Below are 17,848 nucleotides of genomic sequence, written 5' to 3'. Positions count from 1 at the left end.
CTATGTTAGCCTACGGGTTTTGCACATATTCTGCAAACAGGCTGGTCCAAGTCATCTGGGTCTCCATCGTCATTAGGTTTGAAACTGAAATGTGCCCAAAAAGGTGATTCTATGCTTTTTTGTTGTTGCAATGAGAGCCATATTTTTCACCTTACTCCTCCAACCTACTGTAACAATGAGAAAGGTCAGAGGTGAAGGGCAGAGGCTACCCACCCACTCCCAGCCTGTAGGTGATAGATCTAGATACTATAGTTAGCCCCCGGTCCTCACGTTTCCCTTCACCCCCTCCCCAATGAACTGAATTGACCTTCACAATATTCTCTCCTATCAGCACATAGAGCAGATCTGCTGAGTGTGGCACATCAAAATATAGTTGGAGAAGAGATGTATACAGTTTAATAGATGAACTAAGTCAGCAAAACAATAATAAATAGTTACCAATGCTGCTATGGGTAAAGTATATCTCCATCAAAATAAAGTTGATAAAAACATGGCGTTTTAGACGGTAATTTTATTTTCATGGTGGTCTTCATCCAAAACTGTCAAGGTAATCCAATTACCGTCACAGCCCTACATACAACCACTGAAGCTAATCGGATGCACCATAATACCTGTCCTATCCCCAGGTTTAAGTGTAGACTACAGTGTGTAATCATGTCCCTGCTAATTGCTAACCTCCAGGTGTCCGCTGAAGGCTGCATGGTGCAGCGCCGTGCGCCCGGCCCGGTCCGACACGTTCACATTGCTGAGGAGAGGGACCAGGGCCTCAGCACAGCGGACCGCCTTATTGGCCGCAGCGATGTGGAGCGGCGTTTGCCAGTTCTTGTCCCTGGCGTTCACATCGGCAGAGTGTTTCAATAGCACCTGGACTGCCTCCTACAGGAGCACAGTTGAAATCATGTTCAACTTTGTATAAAGTGCATTTTAAAATCCCAACACACTTAACAGTAAAACACATATACACAGGTGTGTCTATCAGTACACGTACCTCACTGCAGGAAGCCACGGCCCGGTGCAGAGGAGTGAGCCACTTGTTGTCTTTGGCATTTACTCTGGCTCCTGGGACACAGACAGAAAGACAGGTGACAGACCGACAAAGGGGGACGGGGGAGCCGGGGACGTGGGTTAGTTAGGCCACTGGGGTTAAGGCAACATCTTAAATAGCTGGAGCACAGAAAGGATGTGTCCAAAACAACACCCTAATGCCTTTATAGTGCACTACTTCTGACCAGGTCCCATAAGCCTACCCATAGAGCTCAGGTCAAAAGTAGCACACTATATAGGGAATAGGGTGCCATTTAGAATGCACTCAAAGCCTCTTGTAGAGAGCTATTCTGGGAATTGGACTTTCATTACACAGCAACACTCTGAAGAAAATGTCATGTCACTGAGTGGAGAGGAGTAGAAGGAGCTCAGCCAATGTGAGATGAGGTGCAACCAAAATCATGAGGACATTTGGGAGGAACAGGTGCGACGAATTAAAATCTTGATACTTCACTAATCAAGTTAAAATTGGGACGTTTCAGCTGTCAATGTCCTTCAGTATAATGACTTAATTTTTGTAAATACATCGACTGCACATAAGATCTTAAATGGTGGTAAGTATGAGGGAAACGGTCACATTCAAACACAAGCATCAAAACAGAAGTCAGTGTAATCCTTCTCTTCAATGATAACCGTACCTGATAGTATGAGTAGCTCTAAAATTTCTGCATCTCCTAGATAGGCAGCGGCATGCAACGGTGTCCGCTTCTCATTGTCCTGTAGGGAAGAGCCAAGAAGTGTCATAGCTGTTTCATATTCAGCTAGTATGGATACATTTGATTTTAATTGTACTCATTTATACATTGTTATGGCTTGGATACTTCAGATGACAGCTGGATATTTATAGCTCTAACTAGCCTACACTAACTAGGCTACATACCGTAACTAGCCTACACTAACTTCAACAGTGAAAAAAAGTATGCTATTGTACAAAGTACACTACCGTTCAAAAGTTTGGGGTCACTTAGAAATGTCCTTGTTTTTTTGAAAGAAAAGCTAAATTTACATCCATTAAAATATAAAATTGATTTAAAAAAAAAATAGTGTAGATATTGTTAATGTTGGAAATAACTATTGTAGCTGGAAATGGCAGATTTTCAATGGAATATCTACATAGGCGTACAGATGCCCATTATCAGCAACCATCACTCCTGTGTTCCAATGGCACGTTGTATTAGCTAATCCAAGTTTATCATTTTAAAAAGGCTAATTGATCATTAGAAAACCCTTTTGCAATTATGTTAGCACAGATGAAAACTATTGTCCTGATGAACTTTTTTAGGATATGGGGCAGCATTCTGAATTTTGGATGAAAAGCATGCCCAAAGTAAACTGCCTGCTACTCAGGCCCAGAAGCTAGGATATGCATATAATTGGTAAATTTGGATAGAAAACCCTCTAAAGTTTCCAAAACTGTTAAAATGTCTGAGTATAACAGAACTGAAATGGCGGGCAAAAACCTGAGGAATATCCATCCAGGAAGTGATATTATTTTGAAATGGCTGTTCCATTTAAAGCCTATCCACTGGTTATGACCCAGATTGCATTCCCTATGCTTCCACTAGCTGTGAAGTCTTTTGACAAAAAAAATTAGGGAGAATGAGCAGTTTCAATGAGAGGCCAGGGAAAGTCCCCAACCGGTTTGGTGCGCAATCCCGAGAGCACACCTTTCGTTTTTTAAATATTGTTTTTATATTGACGACGCTATTGTTCGGTTGAAATATAAATTATTTATGCTAAAAAAAAACAACCTGAGGATTGATTATAAACATTGTTTGACATGTTTCTACGAACTTTACGGATGGATACTATTTGGAATTTGTCTGCCTTTTATGACCGCATTTGAGCCATTGGATTACTGAACAAGACGCACCCACAAAAATGGAGGTTTTTGGATATAAAGAGGGACTTTATCAAACATTTATTGTGTAACTAGGAGTCTTGTGAGTGCAACCATACGAAGATCAAAAAGGTAGGTGATTAATTTTACTGCTATTTCTGACTTTCGTGACTAATCTACTTGGCTTTTTGTGTGCTGAGCCCTGTCCTCAGATATTCGCATGGTTTGCTTTCGCCATAAAGCCTTTTTGAAATCTGACACGGCAGCTGGATTAACAGCTTTATTTTGATGTGTTGCACTTGTGATTTCATGAAAGTTAAATATGTATAGTAATTTAATTTGAATTTGGCGCTCTGCAATTTCCCCGGAAGTTGTCGAGGTGGGACACTAGCTGTCCTTCAGACAAGTTGAGTATTTGGAGCAGCATTTGTGGGTTCTATTACAGACTCAAAATGGCCAGAAACAAAGCACTTTTCTGAAACTCGTCAGTCTATTCTTGTTCTGAGAAATGAAGTCTATTCCATGTGAGAAATTGCCAAGAAACTGAAGATCTCGTACAACGCTGTATCCTACTCCCTTCACAGAACAGCGCAAACTGGCTCTAACCAGAATAGAAAGAGTGGGAGGCCCTGGTGCACAACTGAGCAAGATGACAAGTAAATTAGTGTCTAGTTTGAGAAAAGACAGTCCTCAACTGGCAGCTTCATTAAATAGTACCCGCAAAACACCAATCTCAACGTCAACAGTGAAAAGGTGACTCCAGGATGCTGACCTTCTAGGCAGAGTTGCAAAGAAAAAGCCATATATCAGACTGGCAAATAAAAATAAAAATATTAAGATAAGCAAAAGAACAGACACTGGACAGAGGAAGATTGAGGGAAAAAAAGTTATGTTCAGACGAATCTAAGTTTGAGGTGTTCGGATCACAAAGAAAAACTTTCGTGAGACGCAGAATACATTTAAAAAAATGCTGGAGGAGTGCTTGACGCCATCTGTGAAGCATGGTGGTGGCAATGTGATGGTCTCGGGGTGCTCTGGTGGTGGTAAAGTGGGAGATTTGTACAGGGTAAAAGGGATCTTGAAGAAGGAAGGCTATCATCACTCTGTTTTGCAACACCATGCCAAACCCTGTGGGTGGCACTTAATTGGAGCCAATTTCCTCACACAACAGGACAATTACCCAAACCACAGCTCCAAACTATGCAAGAACTATTTAGGGAAGAAGCAGTCAGCTGGTATTCTGTCTATAATGGAGTGGCCAGCACAGTCACCGGATCTCAACCCTATTGAGCTGTTGTGGGAGCAGCTTGACTGTATGGTAAGTAAGAAGTGCCCATCAAGCCAATCCAATTTGTGGGAGGTGCTTCGGGAAGCATGGGATAAAATCTCTTCAGATTAACATCAACAAATTGACAACTGGAAGGCCAAAGGTCTGCAAGGCTGTAATTGCTGCAAATGGAGGATTCTTTGACAAAAGCTAAGTTTGAAGGACACTTATTTCAATTAAAAATATATATAAATAACCTTGTCAACATCTTGACTATATTTCCTATTAATTTTGCAACTCATTTCATGTATGTCTTAATGAAAAAACAAAGGTTACGTATGTAACCACGGTTATGTGAGCTATATGGATCCCCCCGCGGCGGAGTGATACATCCGAGGTGAGGATTTACAGATTTACTCCCGTATACGCCTGTGTCATGGCTGGGGTGAGCCCCTATATATAGACCACATGGCCGCGACACACATTCTCTACATAATTTGAGGCCCCTCTAACACCGTAGAGGATTGGAGCGATCCATATAGCTCACATAACCGTGGTTACAGTACGTAACCTTCGTTATGTTTCACTATTTTGGATCACTCCAATATATTGGTATACCCGCACCAGATTTAGTCGGCGCTAGAGGGACCTGGTCAGCCAGCGGTGAAGTCCCAGAGCGGGACCGAGACACAGGGGCCGTCAATGTGGAAGGGGGTCTCGGCACAGTCCCCGGAAGGGGAGGCAACACCAAGGACCCCTGAACCAACCGCAGAGGGAAGAGCCACATTTAACCGATAGTACAACAGGTGCAAGAGGAAGCCCAGCTGGCCGCAGCACAGATATCAGCGAGGGGCACTCCTCTCAGTAGAGCCCAGGACGCAGCCACACCTTGTGTTAAATATGCCACCACAGATCCCAGCACTAGCCTGCCAGCCCGCTGGTATGCTGCCGTAATCGTACCCACGATCCAGTGAGAGAGCCACTGCTTTGATAGCCTGGCCCCCAGGACTCTCTCACCATAGCAGAAAAAGAGCTGCTCTGTTGTTCTCACTGACTGTGTCCGCTCCACATAGGCAGCCAGTGCCCCCACAGGGCACAGCATGCCAGAGGGAGTCCCAGACTCCCCCCGCCACTGCCAGGGGGTCGTAAGCAGTCAGGATAAAAGGGATGTTCACATGCTGTCTGACAAAACCTTCAGGAGGAATGAATGGTTGGGGCGGAGATATATACTCAACCCCGGGGGGGTCCATCCGGTAGCACTCAGAACTTATTGAAAGAGCATGGAGCTCACCCACCCTCTTCTTGGAAGTAATCGCTACCAAGAAAGCCACCTTCATAGAGGAGGTGTTGCAGGGAAGCAGACGCCAACGGTTCGAAAGGCAGCTTTGCCAAACGTGCTAAGACCACATCACGAACCCAGCTCGCCATTGAGCAGGTCCTAGTTGAACGCAGGTAAACCCCCTTCATAAACCTGGAGACCAAGGGATGTCGCCCCACTGGCCTGTCCATCCACATTACATGGCAGGCAGATATAGCTGCCAAATACCATCTCAGTGTCGATGCTGCTAAGCCCTCATCCAAGCGAGACTGCAGGTATTGGAGGACATACTGCACCCCCTTGACTCGGGCACCACTGGTGATCAGAACAACCGCCAGCACAACTGGTATTCTGCGGTTGTAGCCGGTGCCGTTGCGCTCTGCATGGTGTTCATTACGCCCTCCTGTAGTCTTGTGACCATTGGTGCCGTTCCGTGGCCAAGCCCACAGACTGAGGCGGTGCGGCCTCGGATGCCACAGAGTTCCCCTGGCCTGAGACAGCAGGTCCGGTCTCAGGGAAAGTTGCCAAGGTCTCCCAGACAACACGGACAGTACCTTCAAGTACCCATTGAGGTTGCAGAGGTCCAGGATCAGTCAAAACCCTCCATCTCTTTTGGGGAACACAAAATAAGTGGAGTAGAGCCCACCTAGCCGTTCTGATGTCTTGGGGGGGGGGGGGGGGTCAGCCACCGTGGTGACATGAAGGATGGGGGCACTGGATTTGGAGTCGGTACTCCTCGAGCATTGTGGAAAACATCTATGGGGACTCCAGACGCCTTCCACTTTTCCCTTTGAGACCAGGGAAGGGTGTGTCAGGGATCCTGCCTGGGCCCGCCTCTTCTCTGGCGACCCATGTGGCTTTCAAGTCCGCATCAAAGACTCTGAGGGGGTCCCGGCTTCAGCCGCATAATCTCTCAGTCCGGGAGGACAATGGCAGCTATCATGGTGTCCATGCTTGGGTACTCCCGGAGGCCGAGTGACTCTGCACCTTGCAACATAACTCCCTGGTCCAGTCTCTGTTGTGAGTTGGGAAGCACCCCCTGGCAGAGCCCCAGCTCTCCTGCAAGGCCTCACAGAACTCAGCAGAGATGGGGACAAATGGAGAGTCATAACTGTCCACTAGTTTGATGTCCAGTGCAGAGGCTACCCGAGTGAGTAGGCCCCTCAAAGCCTCTCGAGGCGATGAAGCCTCACTGCCGGCTTCTAATGGCCCGTCAGCCTGGTAGCCCCGCCCACAGAGGTTAACAGTCCCAGCATCGTCCCACAGGAACTGCCCATCACTGGCCAACAGTGAACAGCTGTTATCGCCATCGAAGCTATCAACCTCCTGACGCAGGGCATGCGCCCTCCGTTCAAGTTTGTCCCAGTGGTCCGACTCCTGCCACCATCCAGGACTGGCAGCAGAAGAGCTCTGCCTGCAGTGGCTCCAGCCATGCTACTGGACCCAGTAGCGGGACTAACAGCTCGCTGGCGCACCACTCCTGAGGGAGGGAGTTCATCCCCAGCCTGAGCCCGAGCCTGGCCGACCCACTCGCACATGGCCTCCAATCACACCAGGCGCTCTGAGAACACCACACAAAACAGTCATCCAGTAAGGCACTCCACCGCCCTCTCAGTGTGGCTCAAACCCAGGCAATGCATTCACAAGGAATGCGGATCTCCAGGGGGATGCCACCATCACACCTATCAAAGGGAAGCCATAAGCTCAGCCAAGCCAGCAAGGCCACGGAGCAGGGGTCTGACACCCTGGGAGAGCTTATATCGTGACCTGCTTCGAGGAATACGAACCCGGTTAGGGACGACACAACAGTGGTAGGCCTGATAACCGACAATGACAAGACAGCCTATAGGGAGGAAGTCAGAGACCTGGCCGGGTGGTGCCAGAATAACAACCTATCCCTCAACATAACCAGGGCTAAGGAGATGATTGTGGACTACAGGAAAAGGAGAACCGAGCACGCCCCCATTCTCATCGACGGGGCTGTAGTGGAGCAGGTTGAGAGCTTCAAGTTCCTTGGTGTCCACATCAACAACAAACTAGAATGGTCCTAACACAACAAGACAGTCGTGAAGAGGGCACGACAAAGCCTATTCCCCCTCAGGAAACTAAAAATATTTGGCATGGGTCCTTAGATCCTCAAAAAGGTTCTACAGTAGCAACATCGAGAGCCTGCTGACTGGTTGCATCACTGCCTGGTACGGCAATCGCTCGGCCTTTGACCGTAAGGCACTATAGAGGGTAGTGCGTCCGGCCCAGTACATCACTGGGGCCAAGCTGCCTGCCATCCAGGACCTCTACACCAGGCTGTGTCAGAGGAAGGCCCTAAAAATTGTCAAAGACCCCAGCCATAGACTGTTCTCTCCACTACCGCATGGCAAGCGGTACCGGAGCGCCAAGTCTAGGACAAAAAGGCTTCTCAACAGTTTATACCCCCAAGCCATAAGACTCCTGAACAGGTAATCAAATGGCAACCTGGACTATTTGCATTGTGTACCCCCCTCCAACCCCTCTTTTTACGCTGCTGCTACTCTCTGTTTATCATATATGCAGTCACTAGCTATGTACATACTACCTCAATTGGGCCGACCAACCAATGCTCCCACACATTGGCTAACCGGGCTATCTGCATTGTGTCCCACCCACCAACCCCTCTTTTACACTACTGCTACTCTCTGTTCATCATATATGCATAGTCACTTTAACCATATGTACATACTACCTCAAATCAGCCTGACTAACCGGTGACTGTATGTAGCCTCACTACTGTATATAGCCTGTCTTTTTACTGTTTTATTTCTTTACCTACCCATTGTTCACCTAATACCTTTTTTGCACTATTGGTTAGAGCTTGTAAGTAAGCATTTGAATGTTGTATTCAGCGCATGTGACAAACTTTGATTGGATAAATTACCCAGTGCCTCTGCAAAAAAACAGGGAAGACCCGTATGGGAAAAACAGGATGACAAAAAAAAGCAGCCAGGTAATGGATTTGATTTATGGGTTGTTTTGTTTTTTTACACCAACTGCGATATTACCTAGCTGGTTTAATATCCAAGCAGAAAACAAAACAGCACCATATGGAGTAACTCTGTTAAGGAACTCCAAAGTTAATGTATCAACGAAGTGGAAGCCCACCACGACACTCTTACATACTGCAGGGGAAAGAACAAGAAAAAAAACCCTGTAGGGTAATTAGCAGAGAATGGCATGTTAACCTTTTGGGATAGGGGGCAGCATTTTCACTTTTGGATAAACAGCGTGCCCAGAGTGAACTGCCTCCTACTCTGTCCCAGATGCTAATATATGCATATTATTAGTATTTGATAGTTTTAAAAACTTCAGTGTTCTGTTTGAATGATGTCTAAGTATAACAGAACTCATATGGCAGTCGAAAACCTGAGAAAAAGCCAACCAGGAAGTGGGACATTGAGGTTTGTAGTTTTTCAAAGCTTGGCCAACCGAATACACATTGAGATATGGATGAGGTTGCACTTCTTAGGGCTTCCACTAGATGTCAGCCGTCTTTAGAAACTGATTTGAGGATTCTACTATAAAGGAGGGGCTCATGAGACCTCTGAATCAGTGGTCTGGCAGAGAGACAGAAGTCTCTTTAATTCTGTGAATAACACTTCTATCTTTTATCAATGTTTATTATGAGTATTTCTGCAAAATCACCGGATGTTTTGGTATCAAAACATTACTGCACGTAAGGCGCCAATGTAAACTGAGATTTTTGGATATAAATATGCACATTATCGAACAAAACATACATGTATTGTGTAACATGATGTCCTATGAGTGTCATCTGATGAAGATCAAAGGTCAGTGATTCATTTTATCTATAATTCTGCTTTTTGTGACTCCTATCACTGGCTGGAAAAATGGCTGTGTGTTTTTGTGACTTGGCTCTGACCTAACATAATTATATATGTTGTGCTTTAGCTGTAAAGATTTTTTTTTTTATTATTTTTTTATTTTTTAATCGGACACGATGGGTAGATTAACAAGATGTTTCTTTCATTTGCTGTGTTGGACTTGTTAATGTGTGAAAGTTACATATTTCAAAAAAATACTTTTGAATTTCGCCCACTGCCTTTTCAGCGGAATGTTGTCGAGGGGTTCCGCTAGCACTAGAAAGGTTAAAGCGTACTGTTTGTGGCAGCAAGAGCAACCAATATATTAATGGATGCACACGGAGTTGTAGTGTAACGCTAACGAAACACAAGCAAGACAAACCACGGGCGGAAGATACAGATCAACCACACGCAGCGAGTAGAGCACTGAAGAGGGTTCTGAGACCAATGAGAGCTGCTCCAGGCTGCAAACAGCCAGTGAGTATACTTCCATGCAAGATATTGGAATCGGAATACCTAGGATAGGATAAGTAATCCTTCTCACCCCCCCCCCCCCCTTAAATGATTTAGATGCACTATTGTAAGTGGCTGTTCCACTGGATGTCAGAAGGTGAATTCACCAATTTGTAAGTCGCTCTGGATAAGAGCGTCTGCTAAATGACTTAAATGTAAATGTATATTACACTTACAAGTGACTTACCAAGCGTACTTCAGAAAGTTTGTAGCTCAAACCATACGGATGTCCGCCGAGAAAATGTGTATCGCGGCTGTGGGATCTATATATAGGGGCGGAATCCAGCCGTGACACAAGTGTACACGGGAGTAAATCTGGAAATCCTCACCTCGGATGTATCCCTCCGCCGCAAAGTGATACCAATATATTGGAGTGATCCAATATGGTGAAACATAACTAAGTGACCCCAAACTTTTGAACGGTAGTGTACGTACTTGAACACAGGGTTTCCCAAACTTGGTCCTGATTCAAATAATCAAAGCTTGATGCTGAGTTGGTCATTTGAGTCAGCTGCATAGTGCCTGGGCAAAAAACGACATGTGCACCCAAGGGGGGCCCCAAGACCAAGTTTAGGAAACCCTGCTAAAAGGCTACAGCCCTTTAAAAAGGTCTTATTTTGAGACAAACCAAGTCTGCTCCAGCCTATAAGAACGAGGAGGAATGTCATAAACTAAGTAGAACCAGATCATGAACTACAGTACTGTAAAGCCACAGATACTGAACAAGGTGCCTACGGCTGATGGAAGGAGTTAACCGTTCTGATCAGGCTAAAACATTCAGTAGGGTTGCAAAATTCCAGTAACTTTCCCAACATTCACAGGTTTCTCAAGAAATCCGGGTTAGATAGAGGGTTCCGGAATACCTACTAATTCCATTCTGACTCAGGAAGTCTTCACATCGAGATTTCTGGGAAAACCTGGGCATTTAAGTTATCAGAATTTTGCTACCCTAGATTTTGGCAACAAATGACCTGGGGAGTGTTACTATCCAGAGGACAGACAGGAGGGTGGGAATAATGGTAGGAAACAGCTGGGATGATTACCTGAACATTCACATCCTCTTTCTGAAATATGAGGGAGCGCACTTCATCTGGGTCCACATTGAAGATGGCTTTCAGTAGGCCAGGCTGGAAGAGAGGAGGGGGACAGAGAGAGACAGGGGACAGTGTCATTCATTGATTTGAACAGTCAGTGCCTCTCAAAGACATGTTACTATTCAATCAGCTTAGCTAAAACCAACAAAGGAACAATCCAATAATAAAAACCTAGTAGGTTAAAATCTCAACTCTATAGTGAGACATGGAGCCTATACAGTCACTACTAGAACCATGGCGACAACCTCATTGTGGCTGTGCAAAGGCAGCTAACCTGGAGTCCTTTGGCCCAATACATCACTATGGTATCGAGAGAACAAGAGCTCTCATCCTCCTCACACACACACACACACACACACGACTCATTCACTCACAAAACACACGCTAGTCCTAGTGTCCAACAAAAATTCCTTCTATAAAACAGAGATGAGAGCAGCAACTTCCAGAAGGTCACACACACTAAGAGGGTGGCAGCTTCGCAGGGAATTCACAAATGAAACCAGGCAACGCGACTTCATTTACAGTCAACCATTAACAGCCCCCCATCTCTACACTTTGTACAGAAGGCTAAAGTTCTATTCTTAAAGCAGAAATTAGCATTTATCCTTATTTTTTACTCTGTAGAACGTGCCATTCCTGTAGATGAGGGGAGGAGCTCTGTTGAATGTCTTACACAAGCCCCTCCCACCCAGGACCCTGCTTCCCATCACAACTGGGTGAAGAAGCAGAGGAAGAAGACTTACTATTTTTTTACAGGGTGACTAATCACATACAGTCCTGGTTTCCTGTCCTCACTTCCCTTCCAGAGAGAGCAATGGCTATTCAACAAACAGCCCCAAAGCGCTACATTACACAATGTGAAAAACAGAGTTGTTACTGAAATGGGACATTTCTATACATGCTGCTGGGCACACAGAAATCCTATAAATCTACTACATGTTTTGTATGTAAATCTGTGTCTGGGCTCCTCTCTACATCGCAAAGGCCCAAGGCTGAGGGGGAATTGATTGACATCAACATGCAGTCAGATATTGTACAGCTCATCCATTATGGTAAATCCTCTGATAATATAATATCCCATTGACCTCCAAGGCAGCAGCGTCACTCAATCTGCAATACAGTGTAACATAACACAGAGCCGTGTGACTGCTGGTGACCATTGGGGCCGTTTTGTTTTTGCATCACAAATGTGGAGGGGGTGCCGACTGGCCTGTAGGGGAGGGGGTGCCGACTGGCCTGTAGGGGAGGGGGTGCCGACTGGCCTGTAGGGGAGGGGGGACTGGGGGGTGCCGACTGGCCTGTAGGGGAGGGGGTGCCGACTGGCCTGTAGGGGAGGGGGTGCCGACTGGCCTGTAGGGGAGGGGGTGCCGACTGGCCTGTAGGGGAGGGGGAGCCGACTGGCCTGTAGGGGAGGGGGTGCCGACTGGCCTGTAGGGGAGGGGGTGCCGACTGGCCTGTAGGGGAGGGGGTGCCGACTGGCCTGTAGGGGGGGGGGGTGCCGACTGGCCTGTAGGGGAGGGGTGCCGACTGGCCTGTAGGGGAGGGGGTGCCGACTGGGTAGGGGGGGGTGCCGACTGGCCTGTAGGGGGGGGGTGCCGACTGGCCTGTAGGGAGGGGACTGGCCTGGGGGTACCGACTGGCCTGTAGGGGAGGGGGTACCGACTGGCCTGTAGGGAGGGGGTACCGACTGGCCTGTAGGGAGGGGGTACCGACTGGCCTGTAGGGAGGGGGTACTGACTGGCCTGTAGGGAGGGGGTACTGACTGGCCTGTAGGGAGGGGGTACTGACTGGCCTGTAGAGAGGGGGTACTGACTAGAGTTCCACCGATTAGGATTTTTCAGCTGATACAGATTGGAGGACCAAAAAAGTCGATAAAAAATCGGCCAATTTTTTATTTATTTATAATAATGACAATTACAACAATACTGAATGAACAGATATTTTAACTTAATATAATACATCAATAAAACCAATTTAGCCTCAAGTAAATAATGAAACATGTTCAATTGTTTAAATATTGCAAAAACAAAGTGTTGGAGAAGAAAGTAAAAGAGCACATATTGCAATGTAAGAAAGCGAACGTTTCAGTTCCTTGCTCAGAACATGAGAACATATGAAAGCTGGTGGTTCCTTTTAACATGAGTCTTCAATATTCCCAGGTAAGAAGTTTTAGGTTGTTGTTATTATAAGAATATTTCCCTCTATACCATTTGTATTTAATTAACCTTTGACTATTGGACTATTCTTATTTTAGTATTGCCAGTGTAAAAGTATAGCTTCCATCCCTCTCCTCGCCCCTACCTGGGCTCGAACCAGCAACACAACGACAATTAGCGCGCACTAACTAGCTAGCCATTTCACTTCAGTTACACGAGCCTCATCTCGGGAGTTGATAGGCTTGAAGTCATAAACAGCGCAATGCTTGACGCACAACGAAGAGCTGCTGGCAAAACACTCGAAAGTGCTGTTTGAATGAATATTTACGCTCCTGCATCTGCCTACCACCACTCAGTCAGATACTTAGATACTTGAACGCGCAGTCAGATTATATGTAACGCAGGACACGCTAGATAAACTAGTAATATCATCAACCATGTGTAGTTAACTAGTGATTATGATTGATTGTTTTTCTATAAGATAAGTTTAATGCTGGCTAGCAACTTACTGCATTCGCGTAACACTCCTTGTGGAGTGCAACGAGAGAGAGGCAGGTCATTATTGCGTTGGACTAGTTAACTGTAGGTTTGCAAGATTGGCTCCCCCGAGCTGACAAGGTGAAAATCTGTCTTTCTGCCCCTGAACGAGGCAGTTAACCCACTCTTCCTAGGCCGTCATTGAAGATAAGAATGTGTTCTTATTAACTGACTCGCCTAGTTAAATAAAGATTAAATAAAAGGTGTAAAAAAAGAAGAATTGGGTAAAATCGGCGCCCAAAAATACCGATTTCCGATTGTTATGAAAACTTTCGGCACTAATTAAATCGTCCATTCCGATTAATCGGTCGACCTCTAGTACTAACTGACCTGGAAGGAGAGGGTACTGACTGACCTGGAGGATAGGGAGCACTCTCTCTGAGGGCAGGGGAGCACTTCCAGGAGCTGCATCCCAAACTATGTAGTAGTGTACGTGCACTACTTTTGACCAGTGCACGACAAAAGTAATGCCATTTGGGACGCAGAGGCTCTGAGGGCCTGATTGCCCATGAGAGCCAGAAGGTACATTCCGAGGCTTGCCACAAACCCTTTAACTCGGACTTCATCCACGCTGCCAACAAGTGAACAGACAACTCACTGGGTGAAATTAGCCTACTTAGACTGTTGTTTACTTTCCATTAAGTTTTGCTTGGATAATACTGACAAGCACTTCCCACCTCTCTGGGGAACGGTTGCTAAGACAAAGGCATGGACGGTAACTGATGATGTTGTGGTTTATTAATAGAAAGGATATGACCAGTAGGCTCACCATTGTTTTCTAGTGTATTCTGAGTAGGACAGACAGCTAGCTTTGCGCTCCAGTCTGCATGTGTACATTAAGCACCGTTCATCTTTATTCAGATCCCCATTAGCTGACGCCATGAATTCCTGTTCCTGGGGTCCATACCACACATCCACATCCTTTACCTCCATTAATCAGTATACCATAAAGTACCCTTCATCAGCATACCATAAAGTACCATTCATTACTATACCATAAAGTTGAAGTACTATTGTAATGGATGCAGCCTGTTTGGGGCCCTTGTTTTTCTTCTTGCAGAGAGGAGATGGGGCCTAAATGATGAGTAAAACCACACAGGAAATCTGATGTGTTTCCAGTGGCCCAGCTAATTAGCTAATGCACTTCCTCCTCCTCCATCAGCACAGCAGCCCTAGCACTAGCACTGCCTTCTGAGACAGATGGCATCCCAAATGGCACCAAAACCCTATGGGTCCTCGTCAAAAGGAGTGCACTGTATAGGGAATAGGGTGCAATTTGGGACCGAACCCTGGGCCTGCCTACACCCTGATGGACTGCTCCATCCATTCTCCCCTGTCAATACATACTTACAATGATTCAGGAACTGACATATGAGGGACAAAATACAGTAGAGCAGACCTATGGCCTTCAGATTTACATCCCTCTCATTTCAATCCAATGCACGTTTGCTTGAATAGGCCTACTGACTGTTGGTCTCAGTCTTTGCTTAGTCAGCGATGTTTCAAATCAGATCGGAGACAAAACACCCGTCAGTCTCATTCATTCCTACACGTCAGAAAACACTAGGATCACTTTTCTAAATCTGGTAATTGTTTGACTTGACTCACATCATTGTCCATGTTGGTGGTGGCTACTAGCTAGTGGTGGGGCTACGTACCAATCACATCATGACAATAACACTCTCTGTTTTCACACAAAAAGGTTGTTAACTGACTAGATCAGGGGTTCTTAAATTCTTAAAATGAGACCCAAGGACCCAGCCTGGGACCCATGCTCATGAACACGTGTCCATTTTGGGGCCCCAAGCAACATTTGGTTGGGTTAGAGTGCCTCCCCTTTTGACGGCAGAGAATTAAAAAAAAGTTTTTTAAAGTTAATTTCCTGCAGTTCTACACATTTTGAATGACTTATGCTATATTAGTATGATATCAGAGAGAGTGACTAACAAAATCAAATGGGGGGCCCCCTGGAGGTCAGGGCCCCTGGGCACGTGCCCTGCATGCCTGGTCGGGATTTGACCATGAATACTACAAGTTTAGATCGATATGTTAGCTGGCAAGACTAAAATAAAATGGTAGTGGACATGGGCTAATTGAGTGACTGTAAATGATTGACATAAGAGAAAGCTGCTGGTGCACAACCGCATTTAGAATTTGCACCTTAAGTATTCTACTATTCAAACACTAAAACAGTAAGTTGAAACCACGACTGAGCCCCCCCCGGATTCGAAGGTTAAAAGGAACCACCAACTTTCATATGTTCTCATGTTCTGAGCTCAAACGTTAGCTTTTTTACATGGCACATATTGCACTTTTACTTCTCTAACACTTTGTTTTTGCATTATTTAAACCAAATTGAACACGTTTCATTATTTATTTGAGGCCGATTAGTCGGTATCGACTTTTTTTGGTCCTCCAATAAATCGGTATTGGTATCGGCGTTGAAAAACCATAAAAATCGATCGACCTCTAATTTCTAGGCTTCTGAATGAGCAAGATCACAGAGCCAAGTCCTAGTTCTGGTACATGATTCTGTTGTCCTATAGCTTGGGTCTTTATCAACATGTTAATGTATCGCCGTAGAGAGAATTGGAAAGTCCTCTCAAAACAATACTACAGAATACAGTAATTCAATGTCAACCATGTGATGTTAGAGAGTGACAGATAAATATAGTTATTAGAAAACACGGCCATTTACAGCCCTAAACAGTCGGCTGTACTAGCAGGGCAGTTCCTGATGTCTATTGAAAAGAAGCGTTGAATATAATTTGCTTCAGGCACTCCCCCTCATTCTGCTATTAAAAATGCAGGCTACAATTGAGGTTAGAAGATCCACTGGATACAACCAGTGTAACAAGTAAGCACTTGTGCTACAAGAAATGTTTTGTTTAAAAAGATGTCCCGTTGTCTTTCTCTCCGAAGGGCGGCGGACAACTAGCCCTGATCCAGTGTAATAGGTTTTCTAAGCCTCTCCAGCAGCACAACCGACCCTGCAGTGCACCACCACCTCATACAATCCAGTCTAGTTAATACAGTCACCATGGAGACAGCTCTTTGGCAACTCCTGAGCCTCTCTCATTGGAGTCTGGTCACATGATCATCTATGATAAACACAATGAGGGGATACATGAGCATACATATATGTCGCAAGTATAGCATGTGTGCACACATAACTCTGAGACAAGACTCTGGAACACTCTTGAAAGCACAAAGACTAGCACGCAGGACCATGTGCAAACACAAAGCCTAGCTACTAGCATTCATGCAGCATATACTGCTGGTGTGATAAAGACAGTCCAGTAATGATAAGCGCAAGCTATTCAGGCTATGATAAGTACAAGTGGCACAGTAGAGCCTTTTGTTATTCATTCTCCAACTGTCAATAAATCACACATCCACTTTTACCACCCCTCCACCATGACCCCTTTATAAAACTATTCAATAACCCATCAATGGAAAAAAGAAAAATGACATGCCAATATTTTAGTGACCATGGTCTTCTATTCAAAACAACATGATCATCTAGTCTATGTAAGGCCTTGTATTATCAACAGCAATGGATGCAGTACAGCACAGTGACACTACGTTTCACATTCATTTAAAACATTCCATATATTATACCATCTCAATGAGAAAATATTGAGATGTGTAGAGCAACAGCTCAGGAAAGTTATGGTGCATGAATTAGGCCTAGATCTAGAAATGAGATGAGGCTGGATAGGAGCAGGTCCAGGGCCTAAACTGATATAGGAGAGGTAGACTGGAGAGCTATGTCTGGATCTTTTAGGGTGCAAGTACCAGTTAACCAAAAGCTGCTTCGCCTCAACATGTCAGAGTGGAATGGCCACTCTCGTCTCGACCTTTGACAATCAACAACTACCCAACAGTCCCTCTTTACAAGTCAGAATATTGAAGAAACTTCATTTGAACTTACTCTGCCTGTTGTCCTCGGATTTTGTCCATCTGCTGGTGAATTATTATTATTATTTTTTTAGATAGAATATCCACAGGAAAAGTATTATTAAACCGACTACCAATCGCAGGTCTCTGTGTGGCCGTCACAATTTGTATGCTCATGACCTAAGGCACGGGTACAACATTTAGCAGACGCTCTTACCCAGAGCAATTAGGGCAAAGTGCCCTGCTCAAGGGCACATCAGCAGATTAAATTGTACCTAGTCGGCTCAGGGGTTTGAACCAGTGATCTAGGCTACCTGCTGCCACA

The 17,848-nt window shown here is 45.4% G+C and overlaps 1 protein-coding gene across 1 annotated transcript in view; it reads right to left on the bottom strand.

Annotated features, from left to right (window-relative positions):
• Positions 1-17,848, bottom strand: part of ankrd28b (ankyrin repeat domain 28b) — a 40,397-nt gene that overhangs the window by 18,611 nt on the left and 3,938 nt on the right. Inside the window, exons 2-5 of the mRNA XM_064946760.1 lie at positions 10,880-10,963; positions 1,683-1,761; positions 989-1,059; positions 676-876 (exon numbers count right to left, since the gene is read on the bottom strand). Of these exons, the coding sequence (XP_064802832.1) occupies positions 676-876; positions 989-1,059; positions 1,683-1,761; positions 10,880-10,963 (435 nt within the window). The remainder of the gene's footprint in view (positions 1-675; positions 877-988; positions 1,060-1,682; positions 1,762-10,879; positions 10,964-17,848) is intronic.

This window comes from Oncorhynchus masou, chromosome 29 (assembly GCF_036934945.1).
Source record: "Oncorhynchus masou masou isolate Uvic2021 chromosome 29, UVic_Omas_1.1, whole genome shotgun sequence".
Taxonomy (NCBI): Eukaryota; Metazoa; Chordata; class Actinopteri; order Salmoniformes; family Salmonidae; genus Oncorhynchus; species Oncorhynchus masou.
This window is presented reverse-complemented; position numbering and strand designations above follow the sequence as displayed.